This window comes from Anoplopoma fimbria, chromosome 11, assembly GCF_027596085.1.
Source record: "Anoplopoma fimbria isolate UVic2021 breed Golden Eagle Sablefish chromosome 11, Afim_UVic_2022, whole genome shotgun sequence".
In the NCBI taxonomy this organism is placed as follows: Eukaryota; Metazoa; Chordata; class Actinopteri; order Perciformes; family Anoplopomatidae; genus Anoplopoma; species Anoplopoma fimbria.
In genome coordinates, this window is record NC_072459.1 from 10,975,952 (window position 1) to 11,002,078 (window position 26,127).

General features: G+C 40.3%; 1 protein-coding gene across 1 annotated transcript in view; it reads left to right on the top strand.

Annotated features, from left to right (window-relative positions):
* The window catches only part of abca3b (ATP-binding cassette, sub-family A (ABC1), member 3b), a 28,662-nt gene continuing 2,535 nt past the window's right edge, over positions 1 to 26,127 (top strand). The window contains 31 exon segments of the mRNA XM_054608235.1: positions 1 to 298; positions 1,521 to 1,610; positions 4,506 to 4,752; positions 7,301 to 7,428; positions 8,392 to 8,557; positions 9,421 to 9,680; positions 9,770 to 9,886; positions 10,216 to 10,336; positions 12,247 to 12,420; positions 12,520 to 12,701; positions 14,517 to 14,663; positions 14,865 to 14,994; positions 15,090 to 15,244; positions 15,579 to 15,734; positions 15,839 to 16,049; positions 16,254 to 16,404; positions 16,998 to 17,096; positions 18,660 to 18,858; positions 18,955 to 19,171; positions 19,174 to 19,260; positions 19,352 to 19,625; positions 20,074 to 20,278; positions 20,422 to 20,641; positions 21,071 to 21,229; positions 21,856 to 22,001; positions 23,423 to 23,557; positions 23,697 to 23,891; positions 24,005 to 24,192; positions 24,314 to 24,484; positions 25,330 to 25,526; positions 25,768 to 25,841. Of these exon segments, the coding sequence (XP_054464210.1) occupies positions 1,557 to 1,610; positions 4,506 to 4,752; positions 7,301 to 7,428; positions 8,392 to 8,557; positions 9,421 to 9,680; positions 9,770 to 9,886; positions 10,216 to 10,336; positions 12,247 to 12,420; positions 12,520 to 12,701; positions 14,517 to 14,663; positions 14,865 to 14,994; positions 15,090 to 15,244; positions 15,579 to 15,734; positions 15,839 to 16,049; positions 16,254 to 16,404; positions 16,998 to 17,096; positions 18,660 to 18,858; positions 18,955 to 19,171; positions 19,174 to 19,260; positions 19,352 to 19,625; positions 20,074 to 20,278; positions 20,422 to 20,641; positions 21,071 to 21,229; positions 21,856 to 22,001; positions 23,423 to 23,557; positions 23,697 to 23,891; positions 24,005 to 24,192; positions 24,314 to 24,484; positions 25,330 to 25,526; positions 25,768 to 25,841 (4,965 nt within the window). The 5' untranslated portion in view covers positions 1 to 298; positions 1,521 to 1,556.

Here is a 26,127-nt window from a genome sequence, read left to right on the forward strand (position 1 = left end):
GTTGACGGTTGTCGCTGCAGTCTGCACGGTGAGTCCGCGGGCTGATACAGCAGCTGCTGCAATGTCATCGCCCCGCTAGCAGGCGTCAAACCGGAGGGTGACATCCGTGGCCTCTCTGCTACGAGCCGAGCCTCCACAGCCGTGTCGGTGAAGGAAGAAACCCGGTAGTGATGCTTTAGCCATCGGCTTAAGACAACAACAAAAAAAAAGAAAAAAGAAGGAGGAATTGTATTCACCTCGACAGGAAGAGAGGACCGCAGCTCAGGAAGTACATGAGCCGACACCTGCCTTTATTGAGGTAATCTCACACGTGCATGTGTCTAAGTTGCTTCGCAGGAGTTATTGGGGATTTATAGTGTAAAATGACATCATGTCGGTGAGTCAGCGCGTTATATTTTGGATGCACCTACGCTTTGTTCCTCGGCTCCATCATTAGCATTCATCAGAATCCTTGGGGATTGACGAACATACTGATTGTCCAATCAGAACGTCCAGAAGGCCGCGTTGGACCAATCAGAGAAGAGCAAGGCGGGTTCCAGCTAATAAAAAAAAAAAAAAAGGTCCACGTCTGTAATGGCCTTATTGTTTGCTAGAACATTCTGATTGATAAATGTATTGAGCACATGGTATTCTTAAGTTAATTACACGCATAATACATACATAGAATCCTGATATATATATATATAGCATGAAAAGGATGTAGCCACTTAGAGATGAATGGCACCAGTGTGACATTCAGGCAGTTCCAGTATGACCAGTTTTATTACATTATGAACTCAAGACCTGTGCTGTGAAATTGGACTCAAATTAGGGGGCGAATGAGTCCTGCATGACTCCCATGAGCCCAGTCCGGTTGTAGAAGCTTTATCAGTTTGTATTTATTGATCCTGCTCTTAGGTAGGTGACTGTGTCTACAAATGTGAGTCAGTATAGGCAAAAGTTCATATTCTGGTGGCGTGCGAGTTTGTTAGCGGTTTTATCAGCCATAAAGATATCTCGATCAACATCTTAAGATCCTGTTTCGACTGAAACAATAACCTCCATTGGCCTGTAACTGCTTCAGCATGTGGATGTCAATGACCTGTTTCTTTCTGATCTTTTCCCTGTTTGCCTGTGTTTGTCTTTTTTCCTGCTGAACTCATTTCCTTGCTGATGTAAACCCTTTGATTTAATTGTCCAACTTAGACCTGTTTCTCTACAACTATCATGTGATTTTCTTTCTTTGTAATTTCTTCACGTATAACTTGTTTTGTGTACAGTGTCCCAACATAAATAAAACATCAGGCTTATAATGCCACTGTCGATTGCTCAATTCTTCACTTCTCTTTTGTTTACTTGAGTAAAGTTGAAAAGAAACTGGAAACAGAAACCTTTACAGTCATCGCTGCGGTTGGAAGCTGTTTGGAAAGCACAACTAAACTTTAGGGAACCTTCATACATGTTTGAAAGATTGAATTATATATTAACCTCCAACTGTAAACTAAAAAATGTCACCCCTTTTCCGTCTCCATCCACTGTAGAAAGCTGACTGGACTGTGTCCTGTGTACCGTTCAAAATGGCGATCGCGCGACAATTTGGACTACTGTTGTGGAAAAACTATCTTCAGCAGGTGAGTTGGAGGGAGGTGAACCTACACCCAGTTAGTATGTGTCCTTTTTTGGTGCCGACATTGTTTGGCACTGTGAATTGTCAGAAGTATCTGTGTTTACCGAGCAGAGGCCTGCCAGACAGTATTTGCTAAGTTATAGGCTTATGGGACGTCATAAATACAGTAATGTGACGAAGATTTTGTTTCCTACAACTTATGATGTTCGCCAGCGACATGGAAACTGGTTGCCTCGACCCCAGTAATATACAGAGTCTCTGTTATTGGGACACAAGCATGATCAAGGTCAGCATGTGGATAGCTGTCACATGCTTTTCAGATCCTTTTATGGCTGTTTTTCCCACAATGTGTACTGTTTCTTAAAGATTCAAGGATTTATTATTGTCACAGTATCGGACATGAAATGCAGTTGTAGCCCCCTCCACCCTACCCACAGAAAACGTATAAACAGATATTCCAAAGATTTAAATTAGAACACAATATAAACATAGTAGAATATTAACAACATAAAAAGGAAAAATAAATAATATTTAAAAGGCATATATATATAGTTACGTCTTTGCTATATACTGTTTATTAATAAATTATCCTTTTAGTTCTTTTTTTGCTTTACTTTCTATATTGTGACATAGATCATGAGACTTCATCATAAGACAAGATTTTTTTTTTTTGTTGAGTTTATCAAAAAAAAAACAAAACAGAAAGACATACAATTTACGGAAAAAGAGAAGGGGATGAAAAGTTTTGAGCATTTATGTCATTTGCAAATACTTACACGTGCACTTTTTCAACATTGGTTAACAGGTTTGGCTCATTACACACACCTGATCACAGCTCAGAATATCTAATAGGATAGAAGATAGGAATGTAGTTTTACTCTCAACAGTGCCAGTGTTTACTGCTCTGAAAAGCAGCTTGCATAGTTTTGAGCATTTATATCAGTTGATGGTTGTACAATGCTTCCTGCAACTATCCAGAAATGGAATAAGCTATCTGCTGCATAGTGTGCGTGGTGTGAGGATGTTGCTCCATCACCCTTTATCCACTCCCTGCTGCTCCAGTTGTGGTTGTCTAGAGACTACAGGGACTCCATTAAGACAAGGCTGGAAAAAAATACTGTGCTTCTTAGTGTTTCGTGTCCATCTTGGCTGCAAAAAATATACACAGAGTGCATGTTAATTGCTAAAATGCATTACTTACTCAAGCGAAATGTGGACATTGTAATCCAGGCCTGTAAAAGCATGTTGTAAAAAACAGTTATTGGCAAACCTTTTAATTCTGGGCCGTGCTGTTTTTTGATGGTGTCCTTATCTCCATGGACAACTGGCTACATTTAGAAACATTAAGGTCATGTTGACATATTTCCAGCTCAGCTAAAGCAGGTTTTGAGAGCTGATGCGATTTCAATTCTTTCAAAGTGTTTGCTCTACTCATCAATGTTATCACCTGGCTTGATCTTTGTTCTACAATGGCATGTTGTCGAACAAGAGTAAAAGGAAAGATTGTCTGAACCGTATTGTGAGGCAAGAAAATTAAACTTGTTTGCACATCATTAAGTCTTCGATAAGAGTCTTAAAGGAATTCATACAAAATATATTTGAAATCTGTTGAGGAAACCTTTTTTATATCCTCAATAAAAAACAGTTGGGCCCTAGTAAGTTATTTATTCTTCTTTATTGTTCCATGCACAACGATTACAAAGAAGCGTTGGCAGGGAAAATCTCAGATCTCTGGCTCCCTCCAACAATGCTCATTAAATATATCAAAAGAAAATCACGCAAGTAAAAAAAATGAGACTCTAAGACATAAAATAGTGCAAGTTAAAATTATAGCAAAGAAAAAATAATATAAATTTGTGGTAGACAGAATAAATTGTGTTTTGCGATCTGTTTTGGTGATCTGCTAAGCGGTTTTCATCTCCGACTGTAGATTCTCTGGTTTCTGATGCTGTTTCACACACATATACTCATTTTAGAAGTTACAGCTGTGTCACTACTACAACAATGCATACAAATACATTTAAAACACATGTAAAAGAGGGGTTTGGCCGATAAAAAGCCGTATCTTAGCAACCTAACATTAAACCAGATGTGGTGATCGGTGATTAGAAACAGAAGACATGATCAGTGCTTATCAATCATAGTACTGCATTTTTCAGATTTATAAAAAAATCAAATAATGACAGTAGCAGCTTGTATTGAATGATACGGTACCGGGAGTTATGTGTTTCAATACTGATAGCAGATCGATGTTCACTTTGATTCCTTACTTTGCTAAGTGTGTACATTTTATTCAACAACACATAAAAAGGAGCATAATATCGAACAACCCCTTTATTTAAATCCGGTAATATCTGATCAAAGTACGCTCATCAATCATACAGCTCCAGGCCGCTAACAATGTTGTGACAAAATGTATTAATGCATTAAACACACTTTATAAACATGGAGAAACAGGGAACATGTCTAATCCTTGCTTATATTTATTCCTATAAGCAATTATAGTTTAGATGAGTGTTGAAAGGAGAAAGATTGATTTTGGCGCCGTTCTGAGGATTGACTGTAATGTCCTGGAACTGTCCAAGTCACTTTGTTCTCCAATCACTCAACAGCAGGAGGCCGTCACATTACGCTTCATGTCAACTGTCTGTGAAATGGTGTAGTTTAATTTCTGAAGAGTGTAAAAAGGAAATATTGACGCCCAGACCCCATCTTGACTGAAAATGACATGCAGTTAGCAATTTCAAAGCAAATTGTAAAATGGGAAATTAAAATGGTTAATAATATCGAAATATTTTTCAGTCTGTGCTATCTCATTCGATCTTTTTATCTTTCTTATTTCTTATCTCATACACATCTATTAAATAGATTGCCGATTAACTCTATTCTTGCTCTCCAGAAACGTCAAATCCTGGTGACTCTGGTGGAGATACTCCTGCCGCTGCTCTTCTCTGGCATCCTCATCGTGCTACGTCAGAAGGTGCCTTTCAAGAACTACCCAAATGCCACAGTGTATGAGAGCTACGCCGTTGACTCGCTGCCCTGGAGGCTGTCTCATCGCTTGCAGCTGGCCTGTGTGCCCAGTAACTCCAGCGTCGTGCGTCAGGTGGCAGAAGATGTGCGAAGCAACCTGATCCTCTCCTCAGGTGGGTAACGGTTGTAGGAAATGTGTGGTAGGTTCAGCACAACGATGTAGGCTTTTTTTTAAACTTCAAGTGCAAATCAGTGAAAAGCAGGGCATCCAATGCTTAAAAATAATGTCCACCATATATGCTTAGCTTAGCATAAAGACTGGAAACAGGGTAACAGCTAGCTTCCTCCAAAGTTAAGAAGATCTGTTCAATAACACAATCGAAGCTCACTGACAAACACGTTATATCTTGTTTCTTTAATCAAATCAAAACTGTAAAAAACCAAGTTTTGTTGTTTTTAAAGGGGGTTATGTGCAGAACAATTTCCCCATAATTCCATTCTTTTTCCTAAGCTAAGTTTATAGGAAGCAGGCTGTAGCCTTATATTTACGGGACAGATATGCAAGTGGTATTGATCTATTAATCAGATCTTATTACTTTTGTCATAAAAGCAAATAAGTATATTTCCCAAAATGCCAAAGTATGCCTTTCATACGTCCATTCTTTGACTATAACACTTCATGAAACATGCTTAAATTTCGGTGACATCTTTTTTTTTACCCCAAATCTTAAATTATTTGCTAAAGTTTGTTGAATATTACACAAAAGAATTAGTGAAAATATAGGAATGGGTTGATTCTCAAACCTGGGTTTTGTTGCAGCAATGCCTAATGTTTACAGCCTAGAGGTGTGAATACTGGTTCCTCATGAGACCAACAGGCCACACCCTTCTCTTGTGTCAGGCTGTATCAGCTGGGAGTTTAGATAAGGAAAGAAAGGAAGCTCACACACTGTTATATTTTACCCTCCTTTCTGTGGACACCTGCACTCGATCTCTTTTTTTTATTCACACACTCGCACCTCTGCGTGACCAGCTGTTCAGATAAACATGCAGACAGTCTGACTGACGGGCTGTTTACATGTTTGTATTTTTAGCAGAGGCCTCACACTGCTGCTAAAAAAAAAGTGTACCTGATGCCTCATAGAGATGAGGCATCAGGTACACAGATATGTGGATCTGCAGGTTGAAGCGTACCCAGCTGTGTGAGATCCCAGCTCCGCCATTAATGAATAATTTAGCCGGTCTCCTTGTTCAGAGGGATAGGTCGAGGTTGAATTTGAGCATGTAATGCACGCAGAAAGACCACGCAAAGGACTGTTGAACTGGGACCACTAAAGAGTTTTTGTTGTGAAGATGTTAGGTGTTGTTTTATGTGATCTATTGTGAAACAGTGAATTGTGCAATGAGATTTCCTTTATTGTGTAATCTCAAGTTTTTGTTGTTGTTAAAAAATGTATTTGACTTCTTGTTATGATCAGCAGTGAGAGATGTTATGTTTTCTTGTACTATTATTATTTACTTGATGAACCATTAAAACCATGTGTACAGATTGTAAAGCCTTCTGAAGCAAATTTGAATTTTTTTATTTTGGGCTATACAAAATAAATTGAATTGAATTGAATTAATGCTAACTGCTAACTTCATTTTATTTTAACTGTTAAGCCTTTATTTTTTTACCAACAAGTTGAACCATTTATCTACGACTTAGGATTTTTTTTTTAAATATTCACTTTTTTTTAAATATTCATGCTGATTTTGACCAGCTATTTCATTTTTTTTATAAAGGACTTTAATCCTATTATTTAAATATTAAATCCATATACCCATTACTTTTAGCTAACTATTTTGACTCTCTGCTCACTTGGTAAATAACATTCATGTATTCTCACACGTGGCTTTAGGGTGTTACAGCTGACTCAGGTTGATTGGAGGTGTGTATTGTGCACTCAGTGTAGCTAGCTTGCTGGATATTCTGACAGTCAATTTACTAAATATAAGCATCACACCCATTTTTAAGTCTATATGGATATTTATTTTTCCTAAATGCAAATATCTATATATAGATCTATCTATCTATCTATCTATCTATCTATCTATCTATCTATCTATATATATATATATATATATATATATATAACTTTGAGTGAATCCTGTTTTATATATTTTTCAAAGTAGTGTACTTCAGAAGTAACCCCTGGATACAATTACCCCTGGTTGGGAATAACACACCAAATGTGTTAAACTACTGACCATTTCAGCAGTGTGAGAATGCACTCAAGAACTGGTGTGTTTGGCAGCTGGCTGACCTTGACCTGTTTCCCTCTGTGTGTCCGCATACAACTGTTTCTTTTATGAGATTGGCCAAGATTTACCTTCGGGACCAATATTTTACACTCACATTCTTTTGCAAGAGAATACTTTCATGTGTGCTTGATGAGTGGAATAGAAAAATTACACTGAGAAATCCAGTGCTTTTGTCTTGATAATATTGGTCACAGAACTCAGTATGCTGACAGCATCTCGACCAACTTCCTGGCTTTCTTTGAGAGTAACGAGCACCAAGGTCGGGCAGTGAGACAGCCATGAAAACGTGATATGAATGCAGCGTCACTAAACTGTTTGTTTGTGTGTGTGTGTGTGTGTGTGTGTGTGTGTGTGTGTGTGTGTGTGTGTGTGTGTGTGTGTGTGTGTGTGTGTGTGTGTGTGTTCTTTTTTTTCCAGTGCATGGCTTTGAGACAGAGGAGCAGTTTGAGGACTACGTAAGAAATGACACTCGCTCAGGAAAGCTGCTGGCCGCTGTGGTGTTTGAGCACCCTTTCACCCACGAGGATGAACCTCTGCCCCTAAAGGTTAAAGGCCGAACACACACACACACACACACACACACTGTCACAAACACTGTAGCAGGTTGACTCTAGCACCTGAAGAGTTGTGCGTTGTGTTGTCTGGTAATTGTGTCAGGGAAACAACATGAAACAAACGTTTTTTTATATGATAAGAGAAACCTTTTTTCTTGGAGAAATTTAAAAGATGCAAAACACTGACATACTTTTTATCTAACTGATCTGTGCGTAAGGAAGATTTATTTATTTTTTCTTATAGTGAGTTTCCAGTTTGACTGGTTCAGGTATTTTGTTCTGCTCCCTTTTGTTTGTTTTTCTGTTGGCGAGTCTTGGACTTACAAACAAGCTCAACAAGTTTTAGTCAGGTTTATTAAGAAGCACCACAGTGTATGGTAGCATGATGATAACTGCCTGATTGCTGTCTGCTCTGATTAAATGAGAAAAACAAAGGTAGGGAAGAAACTTCTGCTGTGGAGCAGGAAAAACCTGACAGAGGACATCACATATGGGAAAATCTTTATCTGGGTTCACACAGCTCGAAGCTCATGGGCAGAGAGAGAGATGAACTCCCTCATTTTTGGGTGAATAATCTACCCATATTTATTACTTTATTGTCCTTGTAGAAAGTTCTTCCTGCTGCCAGGGCCCTGTTTCAGAAAGCAGGTTTGACAAACTCTGAGCCTAACCCTGAACTCTGAGTTGACTAACCCTTAGAAGGGAAAACTCTTGAGTTTTTCGTTTCCAGAACAGCTGATCAGAGTTTGTGGACAATTTATTTAACATGCCAAAACAAACTGAATTGTACTACTCTGTCATTCACTGTAGAGTGAATGCTTATTTATTGCCTAGCTGATGCAGTCACTCAATACAACTGACTAAATTAGAGGCAATGGTAATACTCGAAGCCAAGTTAATAAAGAGATCCTCTGCTCTCTTTTTTTTTTTTTGCACTCTAACATACACACATAGGTGAGCTACCACCTGCGTTTCAGCTTCACACCACGCAACGCCCCGCCCAAGGAGAGGACGGAGCTGAACCCAAACAGTGACCTCGACTGGCACACGCTCAGCCTCTTTCCCCTCTTTCAGCTGCCGGGGCCGAGGGAGCAGTTTGACAAGGATGGTGGCACGCCTGGTGAGAACACTGTCCCGCTACTATTTCACCCTCCTCGACTCTGTTTCTCTTTATCTGTCTCTCCCACTTGTTTTTTCTCCCCATTCTCTGTCCCCTTTTAAGCAGGGAAAATCCTGTCTGCTTTAATGCTCCTAAACCTTAATGAGAGGGGTCTTTCATCCCCAAAAAGAAATGTTAAAAATTCATAAAAATAGAAACTGCAGCCACAATATTATGTCAAATAGGTTTTATATTTCTGCTATGACAGAGATTATGACTGAGGAAAAGCACTTATTTTCCACAATTCCCTGGAGCATTCTCCTCAGGCTGTGTTTCCATGGCAACCACGGCACTGCAGTTCTTGTTTTGAAACTATTTGGATGCATTGTGCCCTTTCATCATTTGTGGGCCATTCATGAAGCGTCGAGCAGTAAATACACTCCTATTTATCTTCACAATTGTCTCTGAGGATGTTTGATTTGTTAAGTGTAAATTATGTGATGACTATGATGATGATAAATTGGGGATGACGCTGCTCTCTTGTGGCTCTAGTCTTTTTTAATAACAAAGAGTTAAAGTTGAGAGCCTAAAGAGGCATGCTCTAAAAGATACAGTCATCCTCTCAGCATAATAGAACTGACAAGCTTTTAAAGTCGCATGAATATGGATCTCCAAACCTCCACATGCATAATAACTCACGACTGCAGCTCCACTTTTGTTCCTCAAGGCCTCTTACCCATTATCATTTGAACTTTTAGAGGGAAGTTAGAAGGACTTTGCCTCTAGATCAGGTCTCTTTGTAAGTGGGGTTGTGCCCCGAGTAACTATTTACAAAAACAGCAACATATTTTCTCCAGCGTTTACATTTCTTATCTCTTTTTAAGGTTATTATCGAGAGGCTTTCCTGGCTGTGCAGCATGCGGTGGACCGAGCCATCATGCGCTCCTACAACACAACGTCGGCCACCTCTCTGCTGGGAAATACCAATGTGGTCCTGTCGCGGTTTCCTTACCCTGCCTTCATATATGACGTCTTCATCCTGGCCATTCAGAACCAACTGCCCCTCCTCCTGGTGCTCAGCTTCACCTACACCTCCCTCAACATAGTACGAGCTGTGGTGCAGGAGAAGGAGAGGAAGCTCAAGGTGTGTTTATGTGTTTCTATAAGGAACGTTTTGAAATGAGTATTGAAACTGTTCCCTAATTTCCACCTTTTTCTTTTCATTCATTACAGGAATACATGAGGATGATGGGTCTCAGCAACTGGCTCCACTGGAGTGCCTGGTTCCTCATGTTCTTCCTCTTCCTCTCCATTTCAATCTTTTTTGTCACTCTGCTGCTTTGTATCCAGGTGAGTTTGTGTTACCAAACATTGTTACATTCCAGCACGTAATACCTTCGACACATATTTTTTTTTTTTTTTACATAAGTCAAAGGTAAAACAATAACAGTATCTACAGTAGTATATTTTGTGGAAACGCCTGCAGCATGTAGTACAAATATGTGAAACCAAGAGGAAAAGAGAGTGAAAAATAAAATTCATAATAATTACATATTTATAGTTACTGACCAACAGCTTAAGCGCAGGAATGAGTCCATTTTTCATTTTGAGGCTATACATGTGTCTCATCACGTCAAAGCTGAGCGCTGGAACTAACCGTTTTCTAATTGTGTTTTTAGGTGAGCCCTTATGGAGCAGTTCTGTCCTACAGTGACCCAACACTGGTCTTTGTCTTCCTGCTCATCTTCAATGTGGCCACCATCAACTTCAGCTTCATGATCAGTGCCTTCTTCTCCCGAGGTGTGTGTGTGTGTGTGTGTGTGTGTGTGTGTGTGTGTGTGTGTGTGTGTGTGTGTGTGTGTGTGTGTGTGTGTGTGTGTGTGTGTGTGTGTGTGTGTGTGTGTGTGTGTGTGTGTGTGTGTGTGTGTGTGTGTGTGTGTGTGTGTGTGTGTGCTTCTACAGTCTGTATTGAACAGCTTTGAGAGGGTTAACATGTAATAACAGCATCAGTAAATCTATTTAAGCTGCTGGTGTTGTATTGTTCCTTTTCTTAGTGAAGAGATATGCTTTGTTCACTATAAAAAGTATTACGTTTATTGTTTTAAGTAGTTCTGAGGTCTTTCTGTCTCCAGCTGCTTAAGAAAACTATTTAAATCCCATCTCTCCTTTCTCATTCAGACCAGCATCTGAATGAAAGTGTCTCCTTTCCAATTTTTACAACAAAGCAGCTCAGTTTGCAAACGTCGTCACAGCCTCAGTTTTATGCAGCCTTTTGGTGCGTAGTTGCCCACAAGCACTTGCTTCTTTTAACAAGAGACTTAGAAAAATGTGTACAAACTAGTTTGCCTAAATGTACTTGTTTCTTGTATGATTTGCAATTACTGAGGACACTGGAGTGTAACAGACTACTTTCAATTTTCTGATTATCTGAATTGTCAGGAGTTTTGAGTCTAGTCCTGTTTATTCTGTAATATTTTCTAGGTAATGTTATTGTGTTTGTTTTGTCTTGTTTTATTTTTCCGCCGTCACTATGTAAGTCTATTTTGTAGACCCCGGGAAGAAAAGCTGCTACAATTCTTTTATTTTTTAACTACAATTATAATAACCTTTCACTTAATTATAATTGGTTATGATTAAGCCTTAAAGGCTTTTGTCCACAGGGGCTGAGTTCTCTCAGTATTTCTGTCCTCTAAGTAATGCAGTGTGCTCTAGTCACCTGCCTAGACAGTTTTCCTATTTTGCTTTGACATAATGAGCAATTTGAGCCATAATGACATTTTTAAATCTTGTCCGGTTCTTCATTCCTTCTTCCCTCAGCCTAGCCCTTCTGCGGCCCATGAATAATTGCCCAAACTGTTTAATTTGGCAGCCTTACTTAAGTCATTAGAATGTCATCAATTAGTGCAGCACTTACCGATAACATGAGCTAAACAAACTGCATTGTCATGTTTTTTTTTCATCTGACGTACATACATATAAAAACGCCAACACGCAGAGATCATTGCCTAATAAATGAACCTCAATCAGGTAAAAGGGTTTTCCGATATAAATAATGATTCGTAGAAAAAAAAGGAAAGAGGCAGCGAGCAGGGTCTTTTACTGAAAATAGGCCAATCTAACAGAAAGAATCCTTCAGTGCCCTCTTTGGCCATTTTTGAACAAAAAAACAGTTTTTTTTCTTTCTTGGTTGTCTTTGTGTGAACAGCTCTCCGGGTTCTTCTCCCCCACCCACTGATGTACTTTTTATGAGAACATAATGGCGCTTAGTCAATGCGTGTTCCCCACTGGCTCAAAATGTCACATTGTCTGTCACAAGTGCTCTTTTGAGAAGTCTTGTCATGGAAGCAATAACAGCTCTGAAAGCCTTTCATTCGCCTCATCCACAGTGCTCAAGTTACTTTCCCCGTTTCTCCACCATCTCTTGTGTGTCGTCTCTAGTGCTTTAAGTGAAGAGCACTCACAGACTTGCTCCATCAATCAGGAAAATGGGTTTTGCAGCAAAGTAGTAATTTACCTGTTTGCGCTTGCTTAGGTCCACAACTGCACGTGTCTGTATGTTTGTGCGTCTTTGTGTGTATTTGAGCTCTTCTAGCAGCACAACAATGTTTTGGTGTGATCGTGACAAAAGAAAGAGTGGTGAGAGCTGTTCAATCAGTATTTTAAGGTTGCTTGAAATAGCATCTCTTTCTTTCTTCTCTGTCTTACTTCAGCCAATGTGGCAGCAGCAGCGGGCGGCTTCATCTATTTCCTGAGCTACCTGCCTTATTTGTTGCTGTGGCCACGCTACGACTTGCTGAGTCATGCCCAGAAGGTGTCAGCGTGCCTTATCTCCAATGTGGCCATGGCCATGGGAGCTCAGCTCATAGGAATGTTTGAAGGCAAAGGTGAGACTTGAGTCTGTATTTAAACTGAATTTGGTAAATTTCTTTCTGTAGAAACGGCATTTTAAAATGTGTTTATCTCATCCCTCTCCCCCCGTGTAGGAGTTGGAATCCAGTGGTCCAACTTGTTTGACTCTGTGACGGTGGATGATGACTTCTCCATGGGCCAGGTGTTGGCTTTGCTGCTGTTCGACTCTGTGCTCTATGGACTGGTGGCCTGGTACATGGAGGCAGTTTTTCCTGGAGAGTACGGAGTGCCTCTACCTTCTTACTTCTTCACCCTGGTATGTTTCAAAGCAGCTCACACATGCAGACACACATTCACTGGAGATGCAACAGATACAGATGCATAAGTGGGATGAAAATATGAACTGATGCATTCAGAAGCGATGTTTCAGATAATTGAGGTTATCTGATAATGTTGTCCCTCCTCGCTGTGCATTTAGTCTAAACTGCAGTGTCAGTTAGTATTTCAAACTTAAGAGAAGTAAACTCTCAAAAATTGGGAAGTTGTACGCATACAAAATATCGCCTAATCATCTTTCCCTGAAACAAACAGTGTCAACTGTTTTTACGTTTCTGTTACACTTTTTAGTTACACGTACTGTCGAAGTTCAACAGATTTTGTTTGGTGATGCTTGTAACATTTCAAACCACATGTATTGATTACTTGGTATTGTTTTAATATACCTGTTAAACTTGTGAGGTTGGATATTTCATGTGAACTAGAAATATACATTCTTAAATATCATTATCAGTTTGGTCTAGAAACTATTTTATTTTATTATTTTATTAGCTATGTGCCCTTTGGATTTCTAAAGAGTTCTATTTGTATTTCTTAAAACAACTTTGTAATCAAATGTTGAATATGGTGTTTATTTTTCTTAATCTAAAGAAATTCAGATAAAATCATTCACTGGACAAGCATTTTGTATGAATACTTGTGCAACTATCCACATTCATATAAGGCATGGTCAATAGATAATGATAGTAGCTTTGTTTCAGAAGAGGTAGGCAAATGAACAAATACTAATAAGAAATATGATACTTAATACTACTAGTGCCGTTAAAAAGGCCATGGCTAATGACACACGTTTGTTGAAATGCACAAACAAGCCTGAACTTTTGCTCCCAGGAATTGAACCCGGGCCTGATGTGGCTTTTACATTGTAGTTTACAGCTGAAGACACATTATCATCATGTCAACAAATACTGCAAATGGGCGTTTACCAGTTGGTCGAAATGTCAAGGTCTCGTGTAAGAGGAACATTGCCTTAGATTAAAGGAATTGCTGCACTCAGTGAAAGTGGCTCTGTAATAGTGACGGGGGGGGATTGAAAACTTGAGGTCACAACATATCGGCCAAAGGAAGTCTTTGGGTTCAGCTGGCTGGAATAACAGGAAGTGTCTGAATCTGTCCAGCCAACACTAACAACATTTATGTTTATGGACCATCACGACATGGCGTGCCACACACACACACACACACACACACACACACACACACACACACACACACACACACACACACACACACACACACACACACACACACACACACACACACACACACACACACACACACACAGACACAAAAATAAACTCATGCTAACCCATTTCCCAGTAATCAGGAATTCAAGAGAATGCCAGCAGGGTGTGGATTAGATCTTGACGCACTTTATGTCCATTGTGTCTGTGGGTGGGAGTTTTAGAAAGTAGGGGTTTGACTCTGGTCTTTAGGAGTTCACCAGAGGGAGGATTAGTCAGGAAACAATCTCCTCTAATGAAGAGTGTTCATGCACATTGTTAATGCCCACCCACTCTTTCTTACTTGTGTTTTATGAATGACCTTGTTCCTCTGCTTCCTGGGTTGCATCTTGTAATTACTTGGCTTCACTGAAAATATCATGAGAAATACATACAGCGTGTGCAATATATGATGCACTTTCTGACTTTCATCCTATAAAATATGTTGGGAAGTAAATGCTGGAATTGCAAAGCTCTATTTTATTCAACTTCCAGTTTCAACCCGCTCCAACTCCTACCTCTATCTATCCCCCACTTTCTTTAAATCCCCACATCTTCTTCATCTTCATCAGCCTTCATACTGGTGCAGCAGCCCCCGCATGGCTTTGGTGAATGAGAAAGAGGAAGAGGAGGATGCAGAAAAGGCTCTGAAAGGGGAGTTTATAGAAGAGGAGCCGTCTGGACTCGTCTCCGGGATCAAGATTAAACACCTCGCTAAGGTGAGCAGCAAAGCAGACACCCAGAGGGTCAACATGTCCCCTTACTGTAAAAGGATGCAGATGGTGCAAGTTTCCAAAACAACATACATGTCATTCAATATTTTACTGCAGTAGTGAGTTAAGAAACAAGGGAACGCTGCCCCCTGTATGTTTTTTGCTCAGGTAATGCATGTAAATGTTTTGGGTTTTTCCCCTCGACAGGAATTCAAAGTGGGAAACAAGACACGGCAGGCTGTGCGGGATCTCACGGTGAACATGTTTGAGGGACAGATCACGGTGCTGCTCGGACACAACGGTGCTGGGAAGACCACAACACTGTCCATGCTGACAGGTGACCAGCTCAAATGCCCTAATGTAAACACGCACACACACAATCAAACATAAATGCTTGAACTCAACTGATTGCCTTTGTGTGTGTACCTGCAGGGCTGTTTCCTCCCACCAGTGGCAGAGCCTATATCAACGGTTATGACATCTGTCAGGACATGGCTCTGATCCGCCGCAGTCTGGGACTCTGTCCCCAGCATGACGTACTGTTTGATAACCTTACTGTCAGAGAGCACCTGCTCTTCTACGCTCAGGTACTCGCACAATCATTCTCTTATACTCAAAAACACACACGTATACTTCAGCTGAATCTTTGTTCTTTTCAGGTGCTAATTAATTGAATGATCTGCTGGTTCATTGTTGAAAGAGATGATTTTTAAATCATAACTGAAAGTTTATTGTGAGGTGTTCACATTGTTTTAATAACATAAATACACTCCCTTGTCATTTTATCAGGTACACTTGTACAATCTAATGTTATCCAGCTCTACCATAAATACTACCTTTTACAGTAGTTTATAATGGCTAGCTTTTGTTAAACGTTCCGAGAGGTTTGATTATTTATGTGTTTATCTTCTTGATATCCAGCTGAAAGGCTACTCCAAAGACAAGATCCCAGATGAGGTGGACCGGATCATCCGTATCCTGAACCTTGAGGACAAGCGACAGGCTCGCTCCAAGACCCTCTCTGGTGGCATGAAGAGAAAACTCTCTATTGGCATTGCCCTCATTGGAGACTCCAAGGTGATGGATGTCATGAGCATTATTCACTCTCACTCCTTTTGTCCCATCCTTCCTCCACATTGACCACGTCTCATCTCTTCATCTCTAACTTGATCCTTCTCCAGGTGGTGATGTTAGATGAGCCCACATCAGGCATGGACCCATCAGCTCGGCGTGCCACCTGGGACCTTCTGCAAGGGGAGAAGCGCGGTCGCACCATCCTGCTCACCACACATTTCATGGACGAGGCCGACCTGCTCGGCGACCGCATCGCCATCATGGCGGGAGGAGAGCTGCAGTGCAGCGGGTCTCCACTCTTCCTCAAGAACAAATATGGTAAGTGAAAAGTGGAGTGGAAATGGCTGCAGGAATATGTAACATGCTATAGCCAAATATGTAGTGAGCTTGTTGAAAGATAGTTCTGCTTTTCTTGCTTTATATTTAGGACCTGGACATTCAGGGGAATTGAAACGTCAGTATTACGGTAACTACGTCATTGTTAGAATTAATTATACGGGCCTCCTTTCTTCTGCTCATCAGGTGCCGGGTACCACATGGTGATAGTAAAGGATGCTCTTTGTAACGTGTCCGAGATCACCCGCCTGGTCCACATGTATGTTCCTAATGCCACACTGGAGAGCAGTGCGGGGGCTGAGCTCTCTTACATCCTGCCCAAAGAAAGCACCAGCAGGTGAGCCAGCAGCGTCTTTGTTCGTTCTCATAATGACATAGTGGAAAGTGTGAAGTGGCCTAAAGGGCATAAAGACCTATGACCTCAAACCACACCTGCTGAACATTGTGACTAAATGAGAACTGCTGTGAAAGGCACCGACCTGCAATAACTATATGATTATAATAAATACAGATAATAACCGTTTGCCTTTTTCTTTCTTTGGCTCTGTGCATCAAACACCTTCTTTTTTTTCATTAGAGCAATATACAAAAACTGGAATCAGTGTTGTAAATATACTAAAATTGTCCATCTCTTATTTTAACCACAACCCTTCAATTTCAATTTATTTTCCTTTATATCTCCTGTTGCTTTATTTTATGTAGCTCTTATATACTGAAACCAATATATTTTTCTCCACAGAATTTGGACTTTTTCTCCACAGTGACACTAGTTACTGTTCCAAAAAAACCTAAGGCACAAATATATTATTTCAAAGCCAAGCGTTATAGCTGGCAGCTTTTAAACTCATCAAAAGCTCACATTGTTGTATCTAAATTTCCCAATGTGAGTATAGTGTGTAATGTTTATGTCCACTTTGTGTTTTCTGTCAGGTTTGAGCTGCTGTTTGCTGAGCTGGAGATGAACAGAGAGGAGCTGGGCATCGCCAGCTACGGAGCTTCAGTAACCACTATGGAAGAGGTTTTCCTCAGGTGGGAAGAAATGTGACATGGGCAAATGTGAATGTGTCTTCTAAATCTGTAGGATCTGACTCAAGGACTAACTCTCCTACTGTTTGGCACATTTTCAATTAAGTAGCAATGCACTGATAGAAATAACACACAAGAAGAGATAGTTTAATTCAAAGAAAGTGGGTTCCATATAGTACTTATATTTAAAAATGCCTGTTATAGTAGCTCCACAATCATACATCTATTTCGGAATTTGTGCAGCTTAAACATGTAGCCACACCTTATTTTAAAAATAAACAAGCTTCCCTTTTATTTATTTGCAAACCAGTTGTATGGCTAATGTGCTCGCCCTTTCTCCTTTTGCTCACACATCTCAGTCCCAGCTGCTTACTGAGCAGTTATTTCTCGCTCCCTGTAGATTTGATATGTGTATCTGTGGCAACAAGCAGGAGAGCGCTTTCTCTGCAGACCGCTATTTCAACTAGCATGCAGAGTGTATGTCATTGTAATTGGCGCCACGGAGAACCTTCGTCTCACAGGCCTCATTATTTACAAGTCGCACCGAGCGGCTGTGGCGTAGTGGAGAGCAAGGTAGTTCTCCAATCAGAGGGTCGGTGGTTCGATGTGTCCTTGGGCAAGACGCTTAACCCCAAGTTGCTCCCGAAGGCTTGCCATCGGTGTGGACTGGATGTTGCATGAATGTTAGTTAGAGTCTGATGGTGGCAGCTTGCATGGTAGCCTGTCATCAGTGTGTGAATGGGTGAATGATATGTAATATACTACTGATTGTAAGTCGCTTTGGATAAAAGCGTCTGCTAAATGACTGTAATGTAATGTAATGTAATGAGAGTCCGTCAGTGTGTTCTGGCTATGAACCCTTACACATGAAACATGAGACCAACATGACAGGAAATGCTGTCATATGAACATTTGATGAATTAGTTCCCAACGCCTTGTCACTTAGAGACACTGCTGGCATGAACTCTTTTTTTCAACTTGTTTTTCTATTCTTTTATAATAATTAATCCCAAATTAAATGCTGTATAAGGACCCTTTTATACGCTAAAACATCTGATGTCCAAACATGTTAAATTAGACTATGTTTAAGTTCTATCAACATGACATCCAAATACTACTTTGTCCGAAATCTCCTTTTCTTAGTTTATAATTTAGCTATTCCATTTCACAGGAAAGATGAATAGAAAGGAAAGACTAATGGACTAAGATGTACCTGGGCTCACAAAGGCACACAATATCTGGCGAGATGAGGGTGTGAGACATGGCTCTATTTGCAAGCAGCACTGTGTTTCTTCACCTTACTGAGCTGCGTAAAGGAAAGAAAAGTAGACGGAGTGGATGGATTGAAAGACATCACACAAAAGAGCTGCTGTAGATCTAGTTGTTGTTTTTCACATTTATATGAAAGGACGTTCTACATCCTGGAAATCATAATGTAATGTTACAAAAATGTGTTATCCTCCTTACAAAAGTGAAGACTTAATATTTTAGGCTCCTTTTTGTTCCTTTTTTTCCTCCTGTTTTCAGTAAGTTGATAGATAATGAAAGATGGATTTGTGTGTTCAGGGTGGGGAAGCTGGTGGATTCTAGTTTGGACATCCAGGCAATCCAGCTGCCAGCCCTGCAGTACCAACATGAGAGACGCTCCCATGACTGGACCACAGACGACGCCAGCAGCATCAGCGGCAAGACCGATGTCACCGACTTCACAGACAGCGGCACGCTCATTTCAGAGGACTGCTCCAACATCAAGCTGAACACCGGGGTGAGATAAGAGGAAAGCAAACTCATGCTTTTCACGTTTTATTTGCATATCATTCATCTTGCTCACATTTCAGTTCCTCTTTCCTCCCCCCATCAGGCCCGACTACACCTGCAGCAGTTCTACGCCATGTTCCTGAAGAGGGCGCTGTACAGCTGGAGAAACTGGAAGGTGATGGTGGCTCAGTTCCTCGTCCCTTTAGTCTTCACAGTTTTGGCCTTAGTTGTGGCACGCTCCTTTCCCAATCACCAGAACGCTCCTCACCTGAAGCTGGCCCTCAGCCACTATGGGTCCACCAGGGTCCCCGTGGGTCTGCAGCCGGGGAGGGTCCCTTGGCTGCTGCCCTGGCAAAAACATACAGCTCACAGCTCTCTGCTCAGCACGGCCAGCTCATCAACGTCACAGGTAAGCATCGGGAGAGAGACAGGGGCTTGGTTTTACTGCTAAACTGAGTATTTACCGACCATATGCTCTTTTTTTTCATTCTCCTTGTCAGATTTCACTGATTACATCCTGACCCAGGCGGAGCAGGAAGGCGGCAGCTTTAATGAGCGCTGTGTGGTCGGTGCGGCTTTCCATGGCAGCAGCCCCCACCATGTAGAAGCAACAGCCTACTTCAACAACGAGGGCTACCATACACCCGCCACAGCCCTCATGATGGTGGACAATGCTCTGTTCAAACTCCTAGCAGGGCCCAATGCTTCCATCCAGACGGGGAATTACCCAATGCCACGCAACCTGTCTGAGACCGCCCAGAGCCAGCTCATAGAGTGAGTGGAGGGAAAGGGAGAAGAGTTCTAACATCATTTTTCTGGTTTTCCCAGGGATCAGTGTTCATGCTGCATGACAAGAAAGGTTTCCTACATGAATATCTGTTCATCAGTTCTGTTGCACTTTACTGGCTTGATTTATCGCCACTTATATGAGTCCTATGCATCTCAGAGGATAAAGTATGAATTGAAAATTATTCAGAGGAAAAACAATTACTCAAAAAGGGATTTTGATATAGATTCAAAAACCCAGGTCTTTTCGTGTAGCCATCATACTGACAAGAAAAAGTAAATTAGTATTGATTTTTAAATTATGAATCTCGTAAGCAGTGATATTTGAACAACTGGAGATCAAGGGAAGAGTTGTGTCTCATCTGATTTTCTTGCTATTTCTCTGCCTACTCTCCTTTTTTGTCTCTCATTTCTCTTTCTTTTCCTCCATCTGTAGGGGAAAGACGGGTTTCATCATCGCCATAAACCTGATGTACGGTATGGCCTCCCTGTCCAGCACATTTGCCCTTTTGCTCGTAACGGAGTCCTCTATCAAGTCCAAGCATGTGCAGAAGGTCAGCGGTGTCTACCTGTCAAACTTCTGGTTTTCGGCGCTGCTGTGGGACCTGGTCAACTTCCTGCTGCCCTGTCTGCTCATGCTGGTCAGTTTGACATCTAATTACTTGTTGTAATAAAGGTACTGACACTGACAAGTTAGTGTAAACAGTTGACCAGTCGGAGAGTACAGTATGCATTAAATAGATGTTTGCATTGTCTCTTGTCTTTACTTGTTTCCTGCTCTTAGGTGGTGTTTCAGGCATTCGGAGTCAAGGCTTTTATAGACAACAACCACCTGGTGGACGTGTTGCTCTTACTGCTGCTGTACGGCTGGGCTGTTGTGCCTCTTATGTACCTCCTCAGCTTCCTCTTCTCCACTGCCGCTTCTGCCTACACACGCCTTACCATCTTCAACGTGATCTCTGGCACAGCCACCTTTCTGGCTGTCACCATCATGGCCATCCCAGGTGAGGGGAGACACAGGCTTCTTGATTTATGCTCATATGTAATGTGTTATTGTTTAGGATTTGAAACGTGTTTGTGTTTGAATACATAAGTACTGAATACATCTTTAGTGCAGTGTGTGGACGGCGCAAAGGACAAATGCACTTTCCCATCTGTGTCCCTCATTGAATGCAATTCTGGATTATTTGTGGTGGGAAGCCAATGAGGGATCATGTTCTAGCAACTCCTTCTGGTTGATTGAGATGCCTGTGTGTAGAGGAGCGGGCTTTTGAAATTATATTGAGGAGGCTATTGTCTGCTCAGAGACTCCACAGGTCAAAGTTGGACTTAACCACTGATATTCACTGAATATGAGGAATTGACAATACAATCAAGAGAGAAATGGGGGGAAAAAAAAAAAGTTTCATTATCATTCTTGTTTCCTTCTCCAGAGTTGCAGCTGCATGACTTGTCGCACTTACTGGATAAGGTATTCCTGATCTTTCCAAACTATTGCCTGGGCATGTCCTTCAGCCAGTTCTACCAGAACTACGAATTCATCACGTTTTGCACTTCCGAATCGTTCAGCCAACACATTTGCGACACTTTAAGTAAGTACTGCCTAAATGCAGCCTAAGAGAATAAAGAGGTCTTTGTTTTTTTAATTAGAGGTGGTACAGAGTGTGTTTTTAGTTTTAATAGAATGCAGTCTACTACCTGATTTTCCCATTCAATATGTGATATATGATATTAAAGATATAATTATAATAATTATGAGTAATAATGTGGGTGTCATTATTACTCACATATATTGGGATGACGGTGGGGGGTTTATTTTAGTAGTCACGATGATTATATAAATAATTATGTGTCCTATAAATAGTTAAAGATACTTTCTTTCAACAAAGAACACCTAGTTCAAGTTGAAATGGAACAGATCGATTTAAAAGTTATTTTCACTTGGATTTTATGTCTATACACATGCAAAATTTTGTTAGTTTTTTAGCTCCACAATTTTTTTTACTGAAATGGTGTGTAAAGAGAAATATTGAGGGGGCACAAATGAAATGCGCCATACTCCATTTAACTAAAGACTTTTTAAGCTGCAAATTGTATTTTGTAGTTTTTTTCAGATCAGCTCATCAAACACAAATTAAATGATCGGATTTGTTGTTTAAACCCTGCATATTTATGTTCTTAATTTGCTTGACATAACTCTGTATTCTTGTGTCTCCAGACATCACGTACCAGATGAACTACTTCTCGATGTCGGAGCCCGGTGTGGGACGCTTCCTTGTGGCCTTCTCATTGCAGGGTTTAGTCTTCATTATTCTGCTGTTTGCCATCGAGCTGCAGTGTGTCTGCACTTTCCGGTGTAAAAAGGTAGATGGATTGTGGGAGCGATGTCAGGGTTTTTGTTTTGTTCGGTAGAGCGGAAACATTTTACTTTCATTAGAAATTCCCCAGCAACCACAGCTTGCACTGCGCAGCAGGTCTCTCTGAGAAACTATTTTTAAAGTGTGATGAAATATATTCAAACTGAAGCCTGAAAAAAGAGTAGTCACTGAAGACGACCAGAATAGTGGTTTGTGAATGGTCTGATATCATGCAGATTTGAATCAATGTGAAGGGAATAGACAACATGTCGTTAACACTTCATGAAAAGGAAACTTTAACTCTGAAGTATCTTTTAACTTAAATAACAATTAGAAATCCTGCTACTACTTCAGTTTATTTTAGGTTAAGTGGCAGTTGGGAACATTGGTCACTCTTAAAAGAGGCACTTTGCAGGCTATTAGAACTTGAGCATGACACTAATAACAGAATAGAAGAAAGACCCTTAATTATCTTGCCTTTAAGTGCAGATGTCCCTGCAAATTGATTTATTATATCGAGGGTAACAATCTTGAATTTAATGAAAATTGTTTTGATAAATAGGTTCATTGTCTTTTCCAAAAGGGATAACTTATTTAATATATCACGCCTTACGTAATGACACCAGAGCCGCAGCCACACTGAAGAGTTAAGGAGGTGTTACTTTAACACTTCTTTGATATATATAACCACCTCTGCAATCATGAGCACATAGTCTTAAATATAGGGATTCTTTGTCATTTAAGAATTACATTTCTCATCTGAAAGACTGAAACTCTTCCAACTGATTTAAGAAAACACAAGTGAAACTGTGTTTTGAAAAGCCTTTATTGCTGAAATGATTACTTTATAAATTGATAAGTTAATCACAGAAAATGAATCTGCAACAATTGACCCAACACAATTGATTAATCTTGAATGAAATTTTGAAGCAAAAATGCCAACATTGACAGCTTTTAAATTGTGAGAGTTTATCTCACACAATTGCATTTTTAAATTTAATATCTTTGGGTTTTAGACAAAAAAAGCAATTCAAAAATGTTGTCCTTGGCTTTTGCAAATTGTAACAAGACATTTTTCATTATTGCAATTTATCCAGAAAATAATTGGCAGATGAATCGATAATAAAGATGATAATAAATTGCTGGCCTTAATGTCTTTATGAAGAGAGTTAGAGTCAAAGGTTGCAGTTACAGTTTCCGCAGGCTCATTCTGTCATGACATTAAGCTATGCTTGCCTTTTCATGTTCCTATTACGGGCTACTTTGTAGGCTACAATGAAATAGTACTATATGTATTAGAGTAATATAATACTTTTACATATTTATATGTAAAGACATTGTACTATTGCTGCCAGAGGACATAAGACCTCCCCTGGAGTCCCTTTTTACTGTGAAGTGGTGGTTGATATTTTTACATATGTGTGTTAGTTACCTGTAATAGAGGATGCAGCACTGGTTCCAGAGGACAGGGATGTGGCTGAAGAGAGGAAGAGGGTCCTGGAGTGCCAGCCAGTAGTAGAGTCTATGGTGGGCAGTCCTCTCATATTGCAGGAGCTCAGCAAGGTACGTAGCACAGGAGTCTTTTTCTTGTCTCAATGAGACAGACTGCCTAAGTGTTGAAAGATGTGTGAGACGCCAGAGCCGTTTGTCTCAGTGAGATATGACAAGGTGCAACAGACCCGCTGTTATCTCTCCTTCTCAGGTGTACAGAAGTGGTGAGAATCTACTGGCTGTGGACAGGCTGTCTCTAGCTGTAGGGAAAGGGGAGTGCTTCGGCCTCCTGGGCTTCAATGGAGCAGGCAAGACCACCACCTTTAAGATGCTGACATGCGATGAGAGTGTTACCTCCGGGGATGCCTTCATTGATGGATACAGCATCTTGAAGGACATTAAAAAGGTAAGAGCAGAGGGGGATGGAAGGAAAGGACATTTCTAAAAAAACACTAAACAAAGATACAATGCTTTCAAAAGGACAAGATTTGAAATGGAACGTTTATCTCTGGACTGCAGGTGCAGCAGCGCATTGGTTACTGCCCACAGTTTGACGCAGTGTTGGACCACATGACAGGAAGAGAAACTCTGAGTATGTATGCCAGACTAAGAGGAATACCAGAGAAGTACGTGTCTGGCTGTGTGGAAAATGTCCTGAGGTCGCTGCTGCTGGAGCCTCATGCTGATAAACTGGTCCGCAGCTACAGGTAGGAAGACAATTCTGAGGATTCACTTTTTTTGCCATACGGTTCACATCTTCAGCTGAATATTGCTCTGTTTTTTAAGAGCAAGTGTTTGTAAATAATATGTCAACATCAATTTATGCAGTGGCGGTAACAAGCGGAAGCTGAGTGCAGGCATGGCTCTGATTGGTGGACCTCCGGTCATCTTCCTGGATGAGCCTTCGACCGGGATGGACCCCGTGGCCCGTAGACTGCTGTGGGACGCTGTTACACGCACACGGGAGTCTGGAAAGGCCATTATCATCACTTCTCATAGGTGAGCTTTATAGTTTGTATTGGTTATCAGCAGTGGTACATTTAATCAAATACTGTACTTTTTTTGGTAGTGGTACTTTACTGAAATATTTTCATTTTCTGCTGTTTTATACTTCTACTTTACTACATTTCAGAAGGAAAAAATCAGTTGGTTACATTCCTCCACTGAACTATTGCACTTCTTACTTAAGTACATTTAGCTGTATTTACTAGTTACTGTACACATTATTATTATTTATTTTACATACACCTTTTACATTATAGAAGAAACTACGCAACAGTATATAAAGTACTTTTTTATAATTAATAATTAATAATCACTAACTTCCTTCTACATTTTTCAAATGCTATTTTGACATTAATAATAATCAAGTTATATAAAATATGATAATATAGATCTCTTACTGGTCATTTTTTTGCACAAGTACTTTTACTTTTAATACTTTATGTATGTTTTGCAACCAAAACTTCTGTCATATTAAGAATGTTATACTTATATTTAGAATTAAAGCTAGGGCTTTAATGTTCTCTGTTTACGTTCATAATGATCATTTTGGGAGAGTGGCTTTGGAAGGAGGCCTGAGGGGACGGGCTGTGAGTTTTGCAGATTTGGCAACTTTCATGCTTTAGTGACTTTTCGAGCTAGTGCTGCTAGCTACTTTTATTGGAAAATAATTGTTTTTTTGGTTCGATGAGCGTAGTCTTTCTAGATTCTTGGTAAAACTTACATTAAGTAAAATATCTGAATACATCTGATAAGAAGTTTTATTATACATCTTGATGCATGAAAGTGAGATGAGGATGCGTACAACTTTGACCTGTGTCCCTGATATGTTCCTGCACCAGTATGGAGGAGTGTGAGGCCCTGTGTACCCGGCTGGCAGTGATGGTCAACGGTCAGTTCAAGTGCCTCGGGAGTCCCCAACACCTGAAGAGCAAGTTTGGCAGTGGCTACACCCTGCTGGCGAAAGTACACATAGAGGGTGAGCTGGAGGATAGTGACCTGCAGCTTTTTAAGGACTTCATCGAAAGTACCTTCCCAGGTAAGAGGCATACAGTTAGCATTTACAATGATGACAACTAGAACAAAATAAGTAAAAAATGTAATAAATGTTTACTACCACAGAAACTATAAAAATTAACCAAGAACATAACTATAATTATTTTTATCTATGTTTTTTATTTATCTTCTCTTTTACATTAAATAGTTGAAGGTGTTTTGCTGTTAAAGTAATCTTAAACAAAAAAATTATCTTAATGCTTTTAATTTTTCTCCCACCACAGGAAGTCAACTAAAGGATGAGCACCAGGGAATGGTGCACTATCATTTGACTGACAAAACACTTACCTGGGCCCAGGTAACTTATTTATACAGAAATACAGAACTCACTCTGCACTTGTGCTGTGTTAGGGCTCCCTCTAGAGGACAGCATGGTACAGTAATGATTGAAAGCTTTATAAAATAAATGTTCCATCACAGATGTAAAACATTTGGGTGGCAAAAATAGCATGTGTTCACAATAATAGTTATGGTAGCATGGTAATTGTTTATACTGCAAACAACACTGAAAAGCTTGCTTTGAAAAAAATTGGTGAACGTAAAAAATATGTAAGTAGCTTTGTGCACACAACAGAAATAAAGTG